At 39.4% G+C, this 19,161-nt stretch overlaps 2 protein-coding genes across 2 annotated transcripts in view; one reads left to right on the plus strand and one right to left on the minus strand.

Annotated features, from left to right (window-relative positions):
- The first annotated feature begins 72 nt into the window (after positions 1-72).
- LOC126373910 (protein OSCP1) lies at positions 73-1,274 on the plus strand. Its single transcript, XM_050020267.1, has 2 exons — positions 73-184; positions 296-1,274. Exons 1-2 carry the CDS (start codon positions 73-75, stop codon positions 1,102-1,104), a joined length of 921 nt encoding a protein of 306 aa, XP_049876224.1. The 3' UTR covers positions 1,105-1,274.
- Positions 1,275-7,882: 6,608 nt separating this feature from the next.
- LOC126373759 (nuclear pore membrane glycoprotein 210) overlaps positions 7,883-19,161 on the minus strand; it is a 38,131-nt gene continuing 26,852 nt past the window's right edge. The window contains exons 19-29 of the mRNA XM_050020029.1: positions 18,533-18,643; positions 17,436-17,625; positions 16,889-16,989; positions 15,898-16,049; positions 15,333-15,465; positions 14,647-14,825; positions 14,034-14,173; positions 13,413-13,594; positions 12,510-12,702; positions 9,436-9,903; positions 7,883-8,974 (exon numbers count right to left, since the gene is read on the minus strand). Coding sequence (XP_049875986.1) covers positions 8,751-8,974; positions 9,436-9,903; positions 12,510-12,702; positions 13,413-13,594; positions 14,034-14,173; positions 14,647-14,825; positions 15,333-15,465; positions 15,898-16,049; positions 16,889-16,989; positions 17,436-17,625; positions 18,533-18,643 — 2,073 coding nt within the window. The 3' untranslated portion in view covers positions 7,883-8,750. The remainder of the gene's footprint in view (positions 8,975-9,435; positions 9,904-12,509; positions 12,703-13,412; positions 13,595-14,033; positions 14,174-14,646; positions 14,826-15,332; positions 15,466-15,897; positions 16,050-16,888; positions 16,990-17,435; positions 17,626-18,532; positions 18,644-19,161) is intronic.

The following is a 19,161-nucleotide window of genomic DNA, read 5'->3' on the forward strand; positions in this document are numbered from 1 at the left end:
GGACTGCAGGAAAATTATTGATTATTTATAATTCAGTGTTGTTAGACTCTCTCGTGAAGAAGTGTTGTCAATATGTCGCACTTCGCCACCCCTTTTATTGTGGTCAACCTGGGCTGCGAGATGATTTATGTCGTGGACCAGCGTTTAAAAGCCCAGAATATTACATTGGACAAATCGGAAAGAGGTTAGTTTGCAGCTGTTTTTGTTTACATCTGTAATAGAGTGATAAATTGGATGTATATTACTATTAATATCTAAATATAAAAATTAATAGATGGTATTCTATTTATTGCAGTACTTACGGATATAGTTACAGTGCTACTCCATCCCAAACTGCTGGACGAGCTATTTATACCACAACCGGTAGCCACCCACACCGTCATCAAACAACTGCTGCAGGACATATCAGCCACATCTATCATGAAACTCGACGACTATTCCATGAGCAAATTATGGGATTTAATGACCATGATCTTCAAATGGCAGCTTTCTGTGACAACAAACCAAAATATTTTTGACATTACCCGCCGACATTTAAAAAGTGTTGCCACAATAATGCCAATCTATTTCTCCAAATTTACTATTGAACAAGCAATGATAAGATTCGAATATTTAGCGCAACGTTTTACTGACGATGATTATAAATGCCTACACAACACAATGATTTTGTGGTTTTCAGAATATCACACAAAAATATCTGTCCTACTCCGATTAGGACTTCAAAAAAAAGATGGAACATTTAGTTTGCCTGCTACGATCGAAACAAAGATTCTTCAAAATCTTGGTGAAAATATTTATAAACACGATAACAAGAAAAATCCTGTTGAAGAATATGAAAGCCGATGTTCCGATTCCAATGAAATAAGTTGTCTCTTGCCATCTATTGAAAAAACTACATCAAAACCAGTAATAGAATTACAATTGCCGATACAATTAGGAAATCAAGATTCAAAGAAGAAAACTCTGGAATTAACAAGAGATACTAAGTTTGAAAGTATTGATACGAATGTTAAGAGCAAAATTAATACCGATTTAACATTTGTTCCGGATATTCCTAAATCAACTCATGAAGATCTATTGGATATGTTAGAAAGTGACGAATAATATTTTCTTGTAGCATATTGGAAAGGGATTAATTTTATTTTTAGAACAACTTTGCTTTAGTAGAACAATGAAACGAATATATTTTCGATTACTGGCAACACAAGTACATACAGGGAAATAACCCTTTTAGTACCTAGCAAGTTACTGTTGACTATTCAGAGGAAGTTAATTCATAGCAAAGACCTTGTATAGAATAGACGGAGCATATTTAAGACGAAAGAAAAACATAGGTTTTGTTTTTCGCACTCATGTGAGCCGTCATAAGTTAAAAAGAGATAAATATACTATCGTCGTAACGCCTTTTGTACTTGCGTAGCGGGTTTGTTATAGAAACGTACTTATTTGTATATATTTTGTGTCAGGACCACTAGGGATGTTCTATGTCTTTATCGATATTATTTTAGGCCAAGATCTAAAACTTTGTACATACAAATTGAGTGATTAAATGCAGAAACAAGGCCCTTGTATCCATATCGGAGTGGATAACAAGTATTTTAATCAAAACGATACCTATTCGTTCCCAAATATATAGATACCTATGAAGAACCGTACGGTGTGCTCACAGATTCAAAATAACTTCGACCTTCTAGACCTTCTAGTATATAATAAAAGCAAATACTTCTTTATAAGATTTTTATTCAATATAGTTAGAATACAATGACCACGAAGCACTTAACAATTCCGATTTTTGGTGGTAAAAAAATTTTTCCTCATGTTCACTTTCTTTAGAAGTGTACAGTGTCGGCTCTGGTCGTTATAACTTTACCTGCAAGAATGGCACATATTAACGTGGAGCACACAAATACACAAGAATTACATGTTTACACATTGCACATAGAAGGAATAATCACAGGTACTTACAAAAATAGTTATTCATACTAATTATTTTGTGCAATAGAGAATATTTGTATTGTATTGAATTATTTTTTCCATGCTAATGTAGAATACAAAAACGAAATAGCTGCAAATTCATCTACAAACTTATAACTAAACTTAAACTCACCTTATGTGAGATATGTGAGTGAATATTGTTGGTACTGCATCTCTATGTAATATTTTTGTTTGGTATCCTGCTCGATAGAAAGCAAGATACATCGAAATGTAATTAGCACAGGCTTAAATAAGGAGAAGGCGTCCTTCAGAAGACAGAATCATCTCGTTTCATGGTCTGAATCCAATTGTTTCTTAATTTCTGGTTTCGTAAATTAGGATATTTAGAAAATCTGGAAAATACAATATATTTATGTAATCTTCATACAAATCGGAAACAGGTCGAAAAATAAATTAAACGAGAATAGAATAACACATGTAGATGATACATTAAAACATAATATTATGTTATCGACATCAAAGGACAACACTAGCGATGGGTCGTTATCGGTTTTTGAGATAACGTAACGTAAGCGTTATGTGATTTCCAATAACTAGTTTCTTAACTAGTGATTTTTATAACTAGTTATTTTCACAACGTTCTGAAGCAAACGTGATAATTGTAACGTAAAATCGTTTGGTTAGGTAGCAGTATAACTTAATTCTTCTTCACGCACACGTAGACCGAAAGCCAAAAAACATATACTTGTTTCATTCACACTTACGCTCGTGTTTCATTTAATACACGAAAGAAAGGATCGATTTTGTTGCGATCCTTTTTTTTAGGCGCGTTTTACATTACTCGTTTTACTCCTTTACGTTGTCAAAGCTATGTGTAAGGTGGTCAATGTAAAACGTCGTTTTCATCTTGTCATTACGAATATTGTAAAACCAGTGATTTTGCGTGAGTAGTGAAAGTAGCCAAACATCGACGCTATGCCTTAAACATAAGAGTGAATTCGATTTAACTTTATGGCGTTGTGATTAAAAGAGTTATTGAAGACTGATGCCTATTTCGATCGTTAAATGGCGTTATGAATATCACTAGTTTTTGTTGTAGTGGAAAACGAGTGATCACTGTTCGAGCTCGTAACTGCATATATAACCAGTTATGGTTAATAACGCCCATCGCTAGACAACACTACTTATAATACTTTGGGTACATGATCTGTCAAAGCTGATTAACGTAAAATGTGAAATCAATTATTTGTACAAATGGGACGGCTTTGCTGAAAATATGCATCTGCATCGTGTTTAGGGCTCAATAAACTTTACAAAAACCAGACCAGGTAATGTATTTCTTGCACACAAACATGTATTATGTGGTCGATAACTTACCCATGGTGAGACATTGTTTGATCGTTCTCCATTATAACACCCATTCTACTCTCACAACCAATAGCTACGCAAGCCATGGTTCATAATGAATAACTATTTCACAGATTGTTTATATAAAAAGTTAAAATAACGTCCCAAAACACCAAAAAACTAACGGCAGGTTTGGTATCCAGCTGACTACCACAACATCTCAAAACGGTAAACACTGACGTTCTAGACAGCGGTGTTTGTCTATGTTTGTTTCTTTTTTCCACAGAGATTCTTGCCATAGGGAAGAAAGAGAGCTGTGATAGTTTGATCGTCACACTAAAATATTATCCGTCTATTCTATACAAGGTCTTTGATTCATAGGTATACATTACATTCTATTTCGCGTAGCTATAATATAATTATTACCATGAAGTCAAGATTCAGATTATAATGAACGATCTTGCACATTCTTACACTGTTAATAACACCAACCTGAGAATTCAATGATGCCAAGGTCATTGGTTTTCACAAGGTTTTATTTTTTGATTTCGAAAATTGGAAAGTGCAATGAGTTGCTGACAGACGGGGTTTGACCCTTAGACTTACTTGTCGTTTAAAATATTATACATAGCCCATGTTCAATGTTTGTTGCAAAAAATCGCCTTTGCGCCTCATGTAGTAAAGTAAAAGTACTCAATTTTAGCTGTTCCAAAAGGTAGGTAAGTTATAAGTAAGTAAAAACCTTAGTAATAGTAAAATAATTTATTCACACCTTGTATCTTACGAAAATACATTTCATACAAAAGTATAGAACAACCACAGATCTAATAACAAACACAAATTTTTACAATTCCTTCGAAACAATTTATCAAAATATAATAGTAATGAATAATCCGTATAAAAATGTGTGTCTGTATATACAAGTATTGAACTTACAATCACGAATTTTCATTTAAAATGTAATCGTGTTTTATTTTATGTCAAACAACTACATTTTAATGAGATCTTTAAGTTCTATGACTTTATTATTCTTATTTGCTAGTTTTATGTAAGACAGAAATGCTATAGAAAGTTAAGTACAGAAGAATACCTTAAAGAACTTTTCAACAGGAGATAAACTCTGGGAATGCGTTTCAGACTTGGATAAACGACTAATAAAAAATCTTTGGAAAATGCCACATTACTAAACATCCGACAAAGATTATCTCCTCCGTTTAAAATGCCTATTATATTGTAAATCACTTATTCAAACATCATTGAATAGCAAATTAATGTATCTCAGCAAACATTAAATAAATATTACAAACACCAGTGTCAAACTTTATTGGAAAATATCTAACATTAAAATAAAACCAAAGCGCTTCAGTCACAACCATTCTCAAGCTTTACTGTAGCAACCTGAGCACTATCACCCGTATTCAAAGTTGTTAACTCAAAACTTCCTCCACTCTGCCTCAACTGAGTATTTCGGTATTTTAAGTTAACAATTACGACCTCGACTTGAGGATTTTACTCACTACAGCCCAGAGCACGCACTGCTCAGAAATAAAAAGAATATCAACCTCACTGGAATAAACTCGAGGTAAAGTTCAAGCTCTCCCTATCCATCCATAGGGAAGGCCCGTGCCCCAGCAGTGGGGACGTTAATGGGCTGGTGATGATGAAAGTTCAAGGGTCGTCTAAAGGTGGGCACTGACTGGTGTTACGAGGCCTAATGTAATGTGTTACACAGCGAGCGTTCGTGCTGTCAATACCGGGAAATAAGGCGCTTGTAGCGAGCATCAACACTGATTTTAAGCACATGACGTAACATATCATGCTCGCTGCGAATGGTACAATACGCCTCATAACGCCGGTCAGTACCCACCTTAAGAATACTGATTTTGAGTCCAGTTCGCGATCTTCTTTAACACGTTTACTGTGTAATTGAAAATTAGATGTCAACCCTTCACGTGCAATGTTATTTTTCGCAACACGTGGCAAAAAAATGTGCCCCACATATGGGACATGCACGTATAAGTTTCAAATTTATTGCCTCAACTGAGGATGGAGTCGAGGAAGATTCGAGTTAACATCGCGATAACCTTATTCGACAATGACGCCCCCTAGATTTAGTGTAGCCACCTTTTTAAAAATATACAAAAACTATCAAATATTATTATAATGAATGATACAATAAAGTATTCGTCAGGAAGCAAAGGAGAATGGACTACGGGAACGTCGGGGGTGATTGACCGGGCTCATTAGAGATAGTCTAGCCATGTCTATTAGTCCGGCATACGGTCTGTCTATTCTGCAAAGTAAAAGAAAGAAAATATACGATTGGCATGTAAAGCACATCTCTGGTTTGAAAATCATTGGTTTACGCCCGTGCTGGGATTACAACCTACGACCTCAGTAAGAATCAAGGGTTCTACAGTATATACCTATACATATATATTTTTTATATTTTTATTCCCTTTTGCCTTTTACTTTTACCAACCAGCATTGGAGCAACGTGGTGGAGTATGCTCCATACCCCCTCCGGTTGATTGAGGAGAGGCATGTGCCCAGCAGTGGGACGTATATAGGCTGTTTATGTATTCCCTTTTGTGCGCAATCTATCACCTCTGGATAATAAGCACTTCTTGTGGTGTATAGGTATCATTTTAGGTAAGCGACCCGTGTCGCTTCCTATTTAGGGCCAGTATAATAGTCTTATGAAAATATGAAAAGAAAAATATTCTCGTCATAATAAAACTTTTTTTTCAGTAACTTTTTACAGGAATTCAAATAATGAAGACAAAAATAAATTGCCGGATTAGTAAAACAGTTTAGAACTCACTCATTGTCGATCTCGTAAGTGTATGTAGACTGTAGGCAGTTTGATTATTATTTTTAATTTCTTTTTAATTTTTTGAGTCGCATTACACTCACCAACTTTTTCTAAAATAATTTATATTATTATTAGGTGAGAGAGGTCTACTGTATTGCAGGATATATGGATCAAGTAGGACGACAGGAGGAGCTCGGTGGCGCAGCGGTTAACGCGCTCGGTCTGCGATTGTTGAAGCAACTTTCGCAAAGGCCAGTCATAGGATGGGTGACCACAAAAAAAAAGTTTTCATCTCGAGCTCCTCCATGCTTCGGAAGGCACGTTCAGCCGTTGGTCCCGGCTGCATTAACAGTCGTTAATAACCATCAATCCGCACTGGGCCCGCGTGATGGTTTAAGGCCCGATCTCCTTATCCATCCATAGGGAAGGCCCGTGCCCCAGCAGTGGGGACGTTAATGGGCTGATGATGAGGACGACAGGATGGAGATAATTATTACAAACATAATCTAGGTTACTGATAGAAAACAAGCAATTACTATTGTACTAGGTTCAAGATAAGTTATGAAATGCAGATTACTAAATAAAGACGATCTAAAACTAACGAAAAACGTTTTCTTTTTTCTATTTAACTTATTTAAGAATCAAGAAAAACGTAAGTCACAGTGTGCTTTTTCATACAAATTCCATAGTAACTTGTGTTTTGACGTTTAGTAAAAAGGGGGACTATATTTTCTATCACCAAAATTTATATTTGTCATCAAGATGTATCACCTAATAAATAGATCTATCGCCACGAAATATTTTCGTTCTCAGATAAACAAAAATTGTTCCCAGGTATGAATTATCAAATTAATGTTAATATATGTGTAAAATAAGAGATCGATAACCAATAAAATTATATTGCATTACATGAATATAAACTTCGTTCTTATAATAACAGTTTTGTTACTTAAATAATAACTCTGTGCTCAGAATGGTAGATCTGTCACCAAATAAATCGATTATCGATCCCTGACTGCGACTCCTTTTTATTTGATATTTTGTCACCAATACAGTAGTAACATTTTATTTCGTTCAGATATTAAATTAATAGTATTCGTTACCAATTTAATACATCAATTTATAATTTTAATGAAAAAATGATCAAAGGGGCGGAGACAAATTGGCGCGCTTTAAAAATTGACCAATCCGGCCTCAACGATGGGTAGTAGGTAACTAGGTTCGATCACACGATGCGCGACGCGGGCGGCGTGCCATAAGCCAGCTATTTTAAACCAGCGCTGATTGTTCAGTGGTAATTATTTTAAACAATAAATATTGATTATATTGACTTTAATTGTTTTATTTACTACTCTGCTAAATATAATTTATACTACCAGTGGAAATTTAGAACCTTGGGAGTCTAGTTAAGTAGCAGAATCTTTTGGTTGAAACGATGATGACAACCTTAATTTTTTATTTGAACTTAATGCAATTTTCTAGTAACATAATATAATTTATTGGTAATCTCTTTAAATTAGTTTGTTTAAATACTTATTAGGACACACCTATTATAATACATACAAAAACATTTATTTGGTACTAGACCTTATATCTCAGGATTTTAGGTGATTTATTGTGGAACTGATTTTGCATTGTTTGGTGACTACATTTTGGTGACAGATCTACTATTTTGAGGACAAACCCTATTATTTAAGAAACACAAAACTAATTAAATTGGTGATAGCTTAAATGATACCCAGTAAAAAGTGACTGATTTGAATAGTTAGAAACTAGCCTATTCGTTATAGATATCTTATTTTATTAATGGTTTTCAACCATATTACACAATCAACAATGAACTTTTAGAAATGTCACTTAATTTGTGAATGATTATCATTGTCGAAAGATAGGCAACTAATTGTTCGTTCAAGTGAGTTAGCGTTGCCTATCTTTCGATGTAAATGTCTAACTAAATCACTATTTATTCTCTAACATAACACTAAATGAAGACACAAGAATCGAATTCTCAAACTTTTCAAACCCTACGAGTTACTTAATTATATCACAATTCAATGACAAGTTTTTAGAAAAGTTGGCGTTGAAAATTCGATCCTATCAGTACAATAATTAATACGTTTATGCGGCGCCGTTATGTAATTAGTTTTAGTCCAGCTATTCTCACATATGAAATGTCTTTAACAACATTGAAGAAATAAAAATAACAAAAGAGATCGGACTGTCGATCCCTAGTCACACTACCAACTTGTGGCTAGCTAATATGCTCAGTTCGGTCCCCGAAAACCATCCTTTGGCGGCAGTACATCCTCGTCGCCAAAATGTGACCCTCGACTGTAACTGCTTTGACAAGGGCGTGGAACGCCACACCCTCCAATGACACAAGAGTAACTACCAAAATTGAATTTAGAACGAAATAAAAACAATTATTATCAACTCTATTGCGGCGATCTATCAGATAATTAACTGCAGCATGGAGCCGGCGTCGCGTCTCGCGCGATACACGAAGAAAAAAAAAAAAGAAAAAAATGCATACTCGTATTCATAACAAACACTACATAACTGCGCGCTAACTCCTTTATACCTTACATGAAATTTAACCTACATGAACAAAAAAACATACTACTTACTTAAAACGATCTTACTAGTGCTACTGCTATAGAAACCTTGAATGCATGCGCGTAGTGTTAGGTGAGAAGCTGCTGTCAGGTAGGACACTGGTATCCCCGTATACAGGGGTGACCGGGCCGTTGGACGCGTATGGGCTGCGGGCCCAAGTCCTCGAGCGGTTGAGCGGCGGGGTCGATTCCGGGGGTAGCACTGATTGAGGGGATTCTTTGCGGAGCGCTGTGTTCGTCCGTTGCTGCATTTTCGTTTGTACTGTGTAAGGAAAAAACATGATGAGAAAAGATATACATAGGCTCTTTATATCACAATTCAATCATTTATTTCTAAGATTATTAAATCATACTCAGTGATGCCGAGTTTAGAGAATATCGAGTTTGTTCTTTAGTAAACTATAATCACATCGTTCCATCGTTCTTAGGACCAAAGCTGCAAGTTGTCTTGTGGTTATGTTTCGCTCTGTCTACCCCATTAGGGATTGCGGGAGTTTATATACGTCTAAATGCTTTGTGAGTTTTAATTCATATTTGGATCATAGAATTGGTCTCACGTGGTTTCCAGGATTTGTGCCTGGTTAACGGCAAAAGGCTCGCCCCCTATTACATAGGACTTAAAAACTGGCGAGGAGTGTGTGTACACTTCTACCTACCCCTTCGGGAAGACAGGCGTGATGCTATTTTATGTTAAATAATGACATTTGTTAAGATAACACTTACTGAACAACAACCCAGCAGCAACAGCAATAATGGTGAATAACGTCGACAAGTATGGCTTGATCAGTGAGAAGATAGCTCCTAGCAGCGTCCCGCAAGTCATATCACACGCGCGGTCGATTTCTACCCGTATCTCCTGTGCCGTAAGCTTCGATTTCACGTTCACCCAGCCTACACCACACGCGACAACTTCACTCTTGACAAGGACACTGATTTCACTCTCTTTCACGTGTTTCTCGATTTTGATACCAGGGGATATGGCTAACTTCACACCTTTCAGGGCTAAGGGATGGCCGGTGATAGTGAATATTGGGGATGGGTCGAGGAGAGAGAGTGATGTGGTGGAAACTCGGATAGGGGGGAGGAGGAGAACGCGCGTGCATGTACGGTAGACCTCCCATTCGGCGCAAAGTTCTACTTCTGACGATTCTGTGACCGGTCCGGCTGGCACGATTCTGCAGCCCAGTTGACCTAGAAATGAGAAATTAAATAATGCATCTACATAGTTTCAATCGAACTTGTACGTAGTCGTTACATGTGTCATGTCAGGGGCCTTTGACGGCTCAATAACAACGCTGACAACAGGGTTGATGAGGTTGGTAAATCCACCTCGCGAGCCATGCGATAGAAGAGAAGAATTTGTTTTAATAAGGTACAAAGAAAGACCTCTGTGACGTAATTAATAGTTGTCTAGACTTTGACCACAGAATAGAGAACTACGTATAGAACGGACACTTTCCGCCCCGCACCAATTCGTATCGGTATCGAGCTAGATTTCCCCCAGTCCTTCACGTCATCCCGGAATGCGTTGGAGTTGCAGCACAACGGGTACAAATCCTACAGCAAACAAGGTCGCTCCGTGAAGGATGTGAACGCCCCAGAAGGCTTCTGAGCTTCTGGAAGGAGCTAGATTGGCTAGTATAGCCAAAACGTATTACACGCGTAATGGGCCATCCATATGTCTAAATGCGGAAAATAAAGCCCACTACCATACCACACCATTCTCCCAGACCCCTGCTGGGTCTCACGCGCGAACTGTCTGTATCTTCAGGCGGTAAGAACGAGATCTTTGTTGGTGTGCGTCAAGCTAGCGGCCTCAAAAAAAAAATGGGCACGAAAAAATAATTTGACCATACCAAAAAATAGTACTTTTATTGAAAAAAATAGTACCTGTTGTAAAAAAATTAGTACCATCACGGTTCTGGATTTATAGCCATGTTTTATTGCACTTGCTAGCTTGACGGTGAGCGAAATTTGGCGAGAGTTAACGACAAGGTTTTTCGCTTTGATTTAAACGCCAAAAAATAGTACCGAAATAGTACTCACCCCCTGCAAAATACCGAAATGAGTACTTCAACGGTTCCAAACTTATAAAGGCAGTTCTTTGATCCCGCTGGCTTGACGTTTTGAAAATACCTATTATCTAGGGAACGCTTGCATACTTCAGTTTGTAACTAATGTCAATAAACTCGTATGAAATAGTACTCCCTACCATCATAATTTGGACCTGATTCTCTTTGTAGAAATATGTCAAAAAGTCATTATAACCTATGTCATACATTTATCAAGACAGGTACAGTCGCGAACAAAATTATTACACATGCTCAAGAAGAATGTTGTCAGATTTTAGTATTTTTTCCCCATTTTTGGGTAAAAATTGGTGAAGTGCCAGGGTTGTCAGATGAAAGTAATATCATTGTTGAAACTCTTTGAGTTATTCTACAAATACTGCAAATTGTTTATTAACAAACACTTCGATCCGTAACAAATTGAACATGAAGGTATAAATTATAAAATAAAACAGCAGATTAAAAATGTATTATGATGTATTAAAATCACAGATTGTTTTCAATAAGAACTAGACCCATGCAGCCATTTTTTATTAAAATTATTGCATATGGGTGTATGCAATAGCAATTTTTTGTAATAGCAACACTCTGAAGTGCAAAGAAATGGTAGGGTAGACCTCCAAAATGGCAATACTGGCGATGGCAATACTTACGAATAAATTGTGAGGTTATGTAATTGTCTACGTGACTGTATCAACAACAAATGTATGGCATAGGTTATGATGATTTTTTAACATATTTCTACAAAGAGAATCGGATCAAAATTATGATGGTAGGAAGTACTATTTCATACGAGTTTATTGACATTAGTTACATACTGAAGTATGCAAGCGTTCCCCAGATAATAGGTATTTTCAAAACGTCAAGCCAGCGGGATCAAAGAACTGCCTTTATAACTTTGGAACCGTTGAAGTACTCATTTCGGTATTTTGCAGGGGGTGAGTACTATTTCGGTACTATTTTTTGGCGTTTAAATCAAAGCGAAAGACCTTGTCGTTAACTCTCGCCAAATTTCGCTCACCGTCAAGCTAGCAAGTGCAATAAAACATAGCTATAAATCCAGAACCGTGATGGTACTAATTTTTTTACAACAGGTACTATTTTTTTCAATAAGAGTACTATTTTTTGGTATGGTCAAATTATTTTTTCGTGCCCATTTTTTTTTTGAGGCCGCTAGCTTGACGCACACTCTTTGTTGGAGTGTCTGGGGTGTGCTTTCAATACAAAGGAGGTCCTGGCATCCCGATCGGATAAAAGGAAAGCAACTTTTCTTGCCTCGGGATTAAATGCTTTATCACCAACGCGCAGAGTAGCATCGTTGATTAAAAGAGGCTGCGGTTGATGACAGGTGCGCTTAGGAATTTTGATTGTGATAGAAACTCATCATCATCAGCCCATTAACGTCCCCACTGCTGGGGCACGGGCCTTCCCTATGGATGGATAGGGTGATCGGGCCTAAACCATCACGCGGGCCCAGTGCGGATTGATGGTTATTAACGACTGCTAATGCAGCCGGGACCAATGGCTTAACATGCCTTCCGAAGCACAGAGGAGCTCGAGATGAAAACTTTTTTTTTGTGGTCACCCATCCTATGACCGGCCTTAGCGAAAGTTGCTTAACTTCAACAATCGAAGACCAAGCGCGTTAACCGCTGCGCCACCGAGCTCCTCAACAGATAGAATAAGGTGATAGAAACTAAAGTTACACAATTAGGTTTCAAGACTTACCATTGACAATGTCCAGAACAGGTTCGGCGGTATGCGGGGCCTTAGTGCGGCAAGTGATCGGCAGTTCTGGCTGTACTCCGTCTAGTGCGTACTTCTGATCTTCCGAGCAGAGTAGAGGCCCCGAAGTGAGGCCGGCCGCTTCTATTGACAGTGGGACTAGCGCCGACGGCCATTCACCAGGTAGGAATTCCATCTATGGAGAGACAGTTTGGTTAATGTATTAAACATGATGATAAAATTTGAATCATCATTCTCCTGTCCTTATCCCAGTTTAGGTGGGGTTGGCACAACATGTATTCCTCTTCCATCCACACTTTCTTAGGTCGTCCCCTACTCCTATATCTATCCACATATGCTCTTCATTCCGTCCTCATTACATGCCCATACCATGCCAACCTGTTACTCCGCAATTTCTCCCTAACCAGCGCTACTTTCAGACTTCCTCTTATATATTAATTCCTAATCTTGTCTATTCTGGTCACACCACACGTCTATCTTAACATTAGCATCTCTGCAACACTCTTCTTTCACCCGTCTCCTTTGTCACGTAACATTCGGAACCATACAGCATTGAATATTTCTTTTGCCTTTCTCCGTCGTAGTGAAAAGATTCGTGTCTAAATCTTCATAAAAATTACACAGATTGACCAAGACCTAAAAAGATTTTGTTTTAAAATCTGACAAGTTTTTTTTTCATTTAGGTACACATACAAAACCTGTACAGTTTTTAAAGTGAAAAAAAGGTGACTATCTTTTAACACGTTACGGCTTACCACTATACGTTAGTATAACGGAAAGCTTAGTGAGGTGTGGGTTATTAGTTCATCCTGCGGTGGATGTACCTCTGATTACCCCAACTGGTACATAGTCGTGAGCTGATGTAGTAGAGTGGTTGCGGGTTACCTTGGTGACGGGTATCTGGTGCAGCGTGTAGGTGGCGGGCGCGCGGTCGAGCCGCAGCACGTGGCGGGCGGGCGCGTCGCGGGCCAGCACGGCCAGCGTCACGCCGCTGCCCGCCCACAGGGACACGCCCGGGGGGGCGCGCCACCCCACGCCCTCCAGGCACACGGCCCAGCCACCCGTCGCTGTTGGTAACGATAATATTACCACTCAAATGCTCCATTCAATTCTTTAGATGATTCATAATTGGGTAGTGTCGTATATCAAAGATAAATGATGAAATTCTGATGACTAAATAATGACGTAAAGCTAACGAAAAGCATTTTCTTTTTTCTATCTAGCATATTTATTCTTTATTATATTTACTTATTTATTTATTACTTTCTTATTTATGAATTTTAATCGAAAAATGTCCGACATTTTGTCACGTTTTTCTATGACGTGACAGTGTACTTTTTCATACAAATTCCATAGTAATTTCGTGTTTTGACGTTTAGTAAGAAGTGACTGATTTGACCAGTTGGACCAGCCTATTGCATGAGCATGCCAAGATACAATGCTCAATGCGCGAGATACATACATTATCAGACCTCCTCACTCGTCTTCTGGTTACAATAAACTCACCAACAATCCTATCCGCGCGCGGGTCGGTGCCTGTGACCCACACCTCATCCCGGACTGTGACCCCGCCGGCGGTGCTCTGGAACGTCATGAAAGCTCCTGCAGAGTCCAGGCCCGCTACCAGAAGCTCGTTGCCGAATGCACTGCGAACGTAACGAAAATTAGAGGTAATTACATAGCTGGGGATCTACATAGTTGCGTATAATTCGACAGTGAACGTTGTACCGCGGCTCATATGGCGACAGACGTACGGAGGGAGGGAACAAGAAACGACTAGTTCAGATAATGCTCGACAAACAGAGAGGCAATCGTAGTTCTTTTTTCCAGAACTGTTGACGGGTTTATTAAAAAAAACTGCACACATTGTAGTTTTTTTAATCTCTGACGCCATTTGGTGCTAGCAGTCAGACTTATTTAATTATCCAATTAGAAATCGGCGTTAGGTTACGCTACCGGTATATAATTACTGTACCGATTCGGTTATCCAATAGGAAACCGGTGTCGTAATTTCTTACCTGTACGCCACCAATATGAAATTACGGTATCGATTTGGCTATCCAATAGGAAATCAGTACCGTAATTTCCGGTAGCGTAACCACGTAGCCTGCGTGCATACCTGTGTACAGATCGTCGCGCATGTGCCGCCAAGGGCGACACAAGAGACACGTTGGCGTCTGGACCCAGAAGCTCGCGACCCAGATTGTTGCGTAGCACCAACCTCACAGCTGTCTCATCTTCGTCGCCAGCTGGCTCGGCCGTGCAATAGTGCGGCACAGATACTTCTACATGGATAATCTGGGAACATAATAAAGTGCTCTATAAATTTCGAGAAGACAGTTCTTAAGATCACAGAAAGGCAGTCGCTTCTATAATCAGACTTGGGGGTGAGGTAAACCTAGCTCAGCCGCTGGTGGGGAGCGGAGAGTCGCCGTTCTATACGTAGTCTTCTTATCTTATCTAGCCTAAAGTGTCCCTCTGCTGGGCAAAGGCCTCCCTCTATCTTCCTTCCAGGACTCTCTCTCCAGTGCTTCCTCCGGCCAGCCTTCCAGGAAGGCATCCAAGTCGTCGCGTCATCTCCGCCTCGGTCTGCCACGCCTGCGTCTGTCTCTATTCGGAGATCATTCTGTGGTGATCTTAGTCCACAGGTCGTTAGGCATCCGACAGACATGACCTGCCCAATCCCCAATACGTAATATTATACCTTATTCTATGCTAGAGGTGAGGGTTAGGGGAGGGGTGAGGTGGGACTAGGCTTTAGGTTTATTTATATTTATTTTATTTAGATAAATATGTATAACTCACCGATTGTCTATAAAGGTTGTTCCTCTCATCGTTGTGCGTTGCTATGACGACGCCGTGTCCTGGCGTGATCGCCTTCACCTCGCCTTTACTAGTCAACTCAAACGCTCCGTCAGTGATCGCTTGCCAATTGCTCCTAGATAGATAAATTATCTATTTTGTAATAAGACAAAAACATACTATAAGCTAGAGCTACTCTATACCCAATGGACCCCTATTGAAGATACAGTCAAAGGTAAATTTCATCGCATGATATAACGGCGGATAACGGCCTCCGTGGTCCAGTGGTTGAGCGTTGGGCTCACGATCCGCTTTGATGGTAACAGACACTAATGACTCTTAGTTTCGGGACCAGTGCCACAGGTCAACTGTTCTTGATATTGTTAAAACTAAAAAGGACTGTCAGGGTGTCTAAAAAGGCCACTAGCATGATCATCATCATCATCTAAAAAGCAATATTGCAATTCCACATTTGCGCATATAATCGTAAGTGCGCAATATCAACAAATGTCAAATAGCAAATTTGCTTTTTCAGGTGAATTGCTTCAATGTGGCTTTTTTAACTTACCTAGGCATACTCTTCAATCGTACAGCCGCGCCCGGCACGATAGCTAAACGGTCCCCGGCGGATAGTTCCCTGGGTAAACCCTCGATAGAAGACCTGATGTCCGATATCGCGAGGATTTCTATTGTGCTGTCCCAGGATCGAGTTTCTGCTACCTGGAAGTAATGTTCTTTTAATTCCTTGTTTTTAAGTTGGTAGTATTGAAATGAAATACGCTTCAAATTCAAATTCAAAAATATCTTTATTCAGTAGGTAACATATTTACACTTTGAATCGTCATTTTTTACATAACGAACGTCTCATCCGCCTAAGACTACTACAGCTTCTCACAATCTGTATAGCCGGGGAAAAGGCTTCGGAAGGCACGTTAAGCCGTTGGTCTCGATTACTACATACTGATGTATGTGCGTAGTCATTACATGAGTCATTTCAGGGGCCTTTGGCGGCTCAATAATAACCCTAACACCTGGGTTGATGAGGTTGGTAATCCACCTCATAACCCACACGATAGAAGATAGCTTATTTATTAGTACTATTAAAAATCAATAAAATACAATCAACTGGAGCTCGGTGGCGCAGCGGTTAACGCACTCGGTCTGCGATTGTTGAAGTAAAGCAACTTTCGCAAAGGCCGGTCATAGGATGGGTGACCACAAAAAAAGTTTTCAACTCGAGCTCCTCCGTGCTTCGGAAGGCACGTTAAGCCGTTGGTCCCGGCTGCATTAGCAGTCGTTAATAACCATCAATCCGCACTGGGCCCGCGTGATGGCTTAAGGCCCGATCTCCCTATCCATCCATAGGGAAGGCCCGTGCCTCAGCAGTGGGGACGTTAATGGGCTGATGATGATGATGACAATCAACTGTCACATATACTATTATGACTTCGCACGAAAAGTGGTAGGCGGGAAGATGCCTTTTGATCTCCTGCTCTGCCCACCCCATTAGGGATTTCAGGCGTGGGCGTATGTATGAAATATGAAATTGTATGTCTTACCTGTCCCATATTACGCACTCTAACGTCGATGGTGATAAGACCCGGCTTTAGAGGTACCACTCGAACTGACAGTCCTTCAGCGACCGAACGCTCTAATAAATCTGCAAATAATAAACCAACATTCAATTGAAGTCTGTCTGACACACACATAAAACTATTAGGAAACAAGAATTTCCTCAAGATATTTATAGGTCTCACGATCCGGAGGCCCCGGGTTCGAATCCCGGTGAACATATCACAAAAATCACTTTGTGATCCCTAGTTTGGTTAGGACATTACAGGCTGACCACCTGATTGTCCAAAGAGTAAGATAATCCGTGCTTCGGAAGGCACAGTAAGCCGTTGGTCCCGGTTACTACTTACTGATGTAAGTAAGTAGTCGTTACATGAGCCATGTGAGGGGCCTTTGGCGGCTCAGTAATAACCCTGACACCAGGGTTGATGAGGTTTGTAATTCACCTCGCAAACCACACGATAGAAGAAGAAGAATAAAAATATATGTTAATGTATGCGAGCAAAGTAGCGTGTATTAGTTTGACGAACTTACCATCAGCATGCGTAGTATAGAGCCTGGCGGTGGCAGGGTCCCTCACGCTGAAGGTGACGCGTGGCAGGGGGTGAAGCGCCGCGAGAGATGACGCCGTCAATCCGCCGGCTTCTACCCACAACGGGCTGGGGGAGCCCACTAGAAGAGTCTGTGTCGCGGCGCGGACGCGAAGCCCTGATATTGGGATCACCTGTTGACATGTTTTTTATGATATACTTTTGCGATATAGGTATGAAGAAAACTTTGTCCGGGCGAATAGTTAATGCCATTTGCGGCAAATGTACAATAAATCACGCTAAAAAATAAAACGGTAGTGGGCTTCCGCATTTAGATTTTAAATAATCCAATATGCGTGACAAAGTTACATTTGCATTAATAAATAATAATGTAAAAAGAAAACAAAATACGTATAACTTCACATTATCTTCGTGGAATTGTTCTCATATTCTTATGAATTTATGTTGCGATCGTAGTGAAACGAAAGGAATTACAACTCAAATTCAAATATGGAATTTGTGTAGAATGTTTTCATATCTTAGGTATAATCTAGAATACGCCGGACGCACTGGAGGTGACATATACGTAAATAATAAATATACTATTTACTATATATAATAGGTACTACAAATAAACGTTAGGTCGCGATCCTAGTGTTTCCTTCCTATCAGGAGGTAACATAAAATACAACATACATAACATAAGCTCGCGCCTATATTCCAATTCGGGTAGTCGGAGGTACATCCATCGCAAGATGAACTAAGTACCCACACGTCACCGAGCTTTTTGTTAGACAGACCTGCCCCACTAATACGTCTGTTATTATCTATGGATCGATTTTCATCCAGATTGCAATGAACATCGGAAATTACCCGGTACCAAACGCCGAACTTCGATTTATCTGAATCGTTTTCAAATCGCCGAAGTTTGGCGAATTAGCCGGTAGGAGCCGGTAAGAGCCACGCTCTTGTCGGTGCAGCATTTTCCATGCTACTTTTTTAAGGAAAAATAGGGCAGTGGTTTCCCTCTTGATAAACATCTGAAGGTATATATACAATTAATCGGGCACCATATGCCATATAGCACATAATTGCTCTCACCTCGACTTCGGATTCGGCACTAGCCATCTCGACGGCGTTGATGTCAGTAGCCACAAGCTTGATACGCGCCATGCCAAGTGAGAGACCATGCAAAGATCCAGACGACGAAACCTGTTAACAGAAAAAATATAAGTTTAAAATCATAATCCCGATTACGGAAAAGGCAAATTGTGATGGTTTGATCACAAACCAAATTTCCCAATGGAAATGAGGATAAAAACTACCTAATTCTCCCATCAGGTGTCGCTACTGTTGAGTGTTCTTAAATTTTGACAGTTCCCCATACTATTTGAATAAACAAACTAATTGTTTCAGTTATATTTTTACAATATAACCCTTTGCGCTGCGTTTAACTGCAACATAGTGTTATATTTATCCCCTAAAGATCGGAAAGAAGAAAACTTAGACAAACTTATTTTCAATCAAAACTGCCTTTTTCCAACTGATGGCTGGTTTTCTTTTAGTGACTCATCCTTCAGACGGGATGCACTCCACGTTGCTCCATTTATTAAAGCAGTTTATCACGAATTTTACCTGGACGGTATGGGGGAACTGTCAAAATTTAGGAACACTCAACAGTGCTGACGCCTACATTTGGGCTTCTAGTTTTTATCCTCAATGCAGCTTGT

This window comes from Pectinophora gossypiella, chromosome 16, assembly GCF_024362695.1.
Source record: "Pectinophora gossypiella chromosome 16, ilPecGoss1.1, whole genome shotgun sequence".
Taxonomy (NCBI): Eukaryota; Metazoa; Arthropoda; class Insecta; order Lepidoptera; family Gelechiidae; genus Pectinophora; species Pectinophora gossypiella.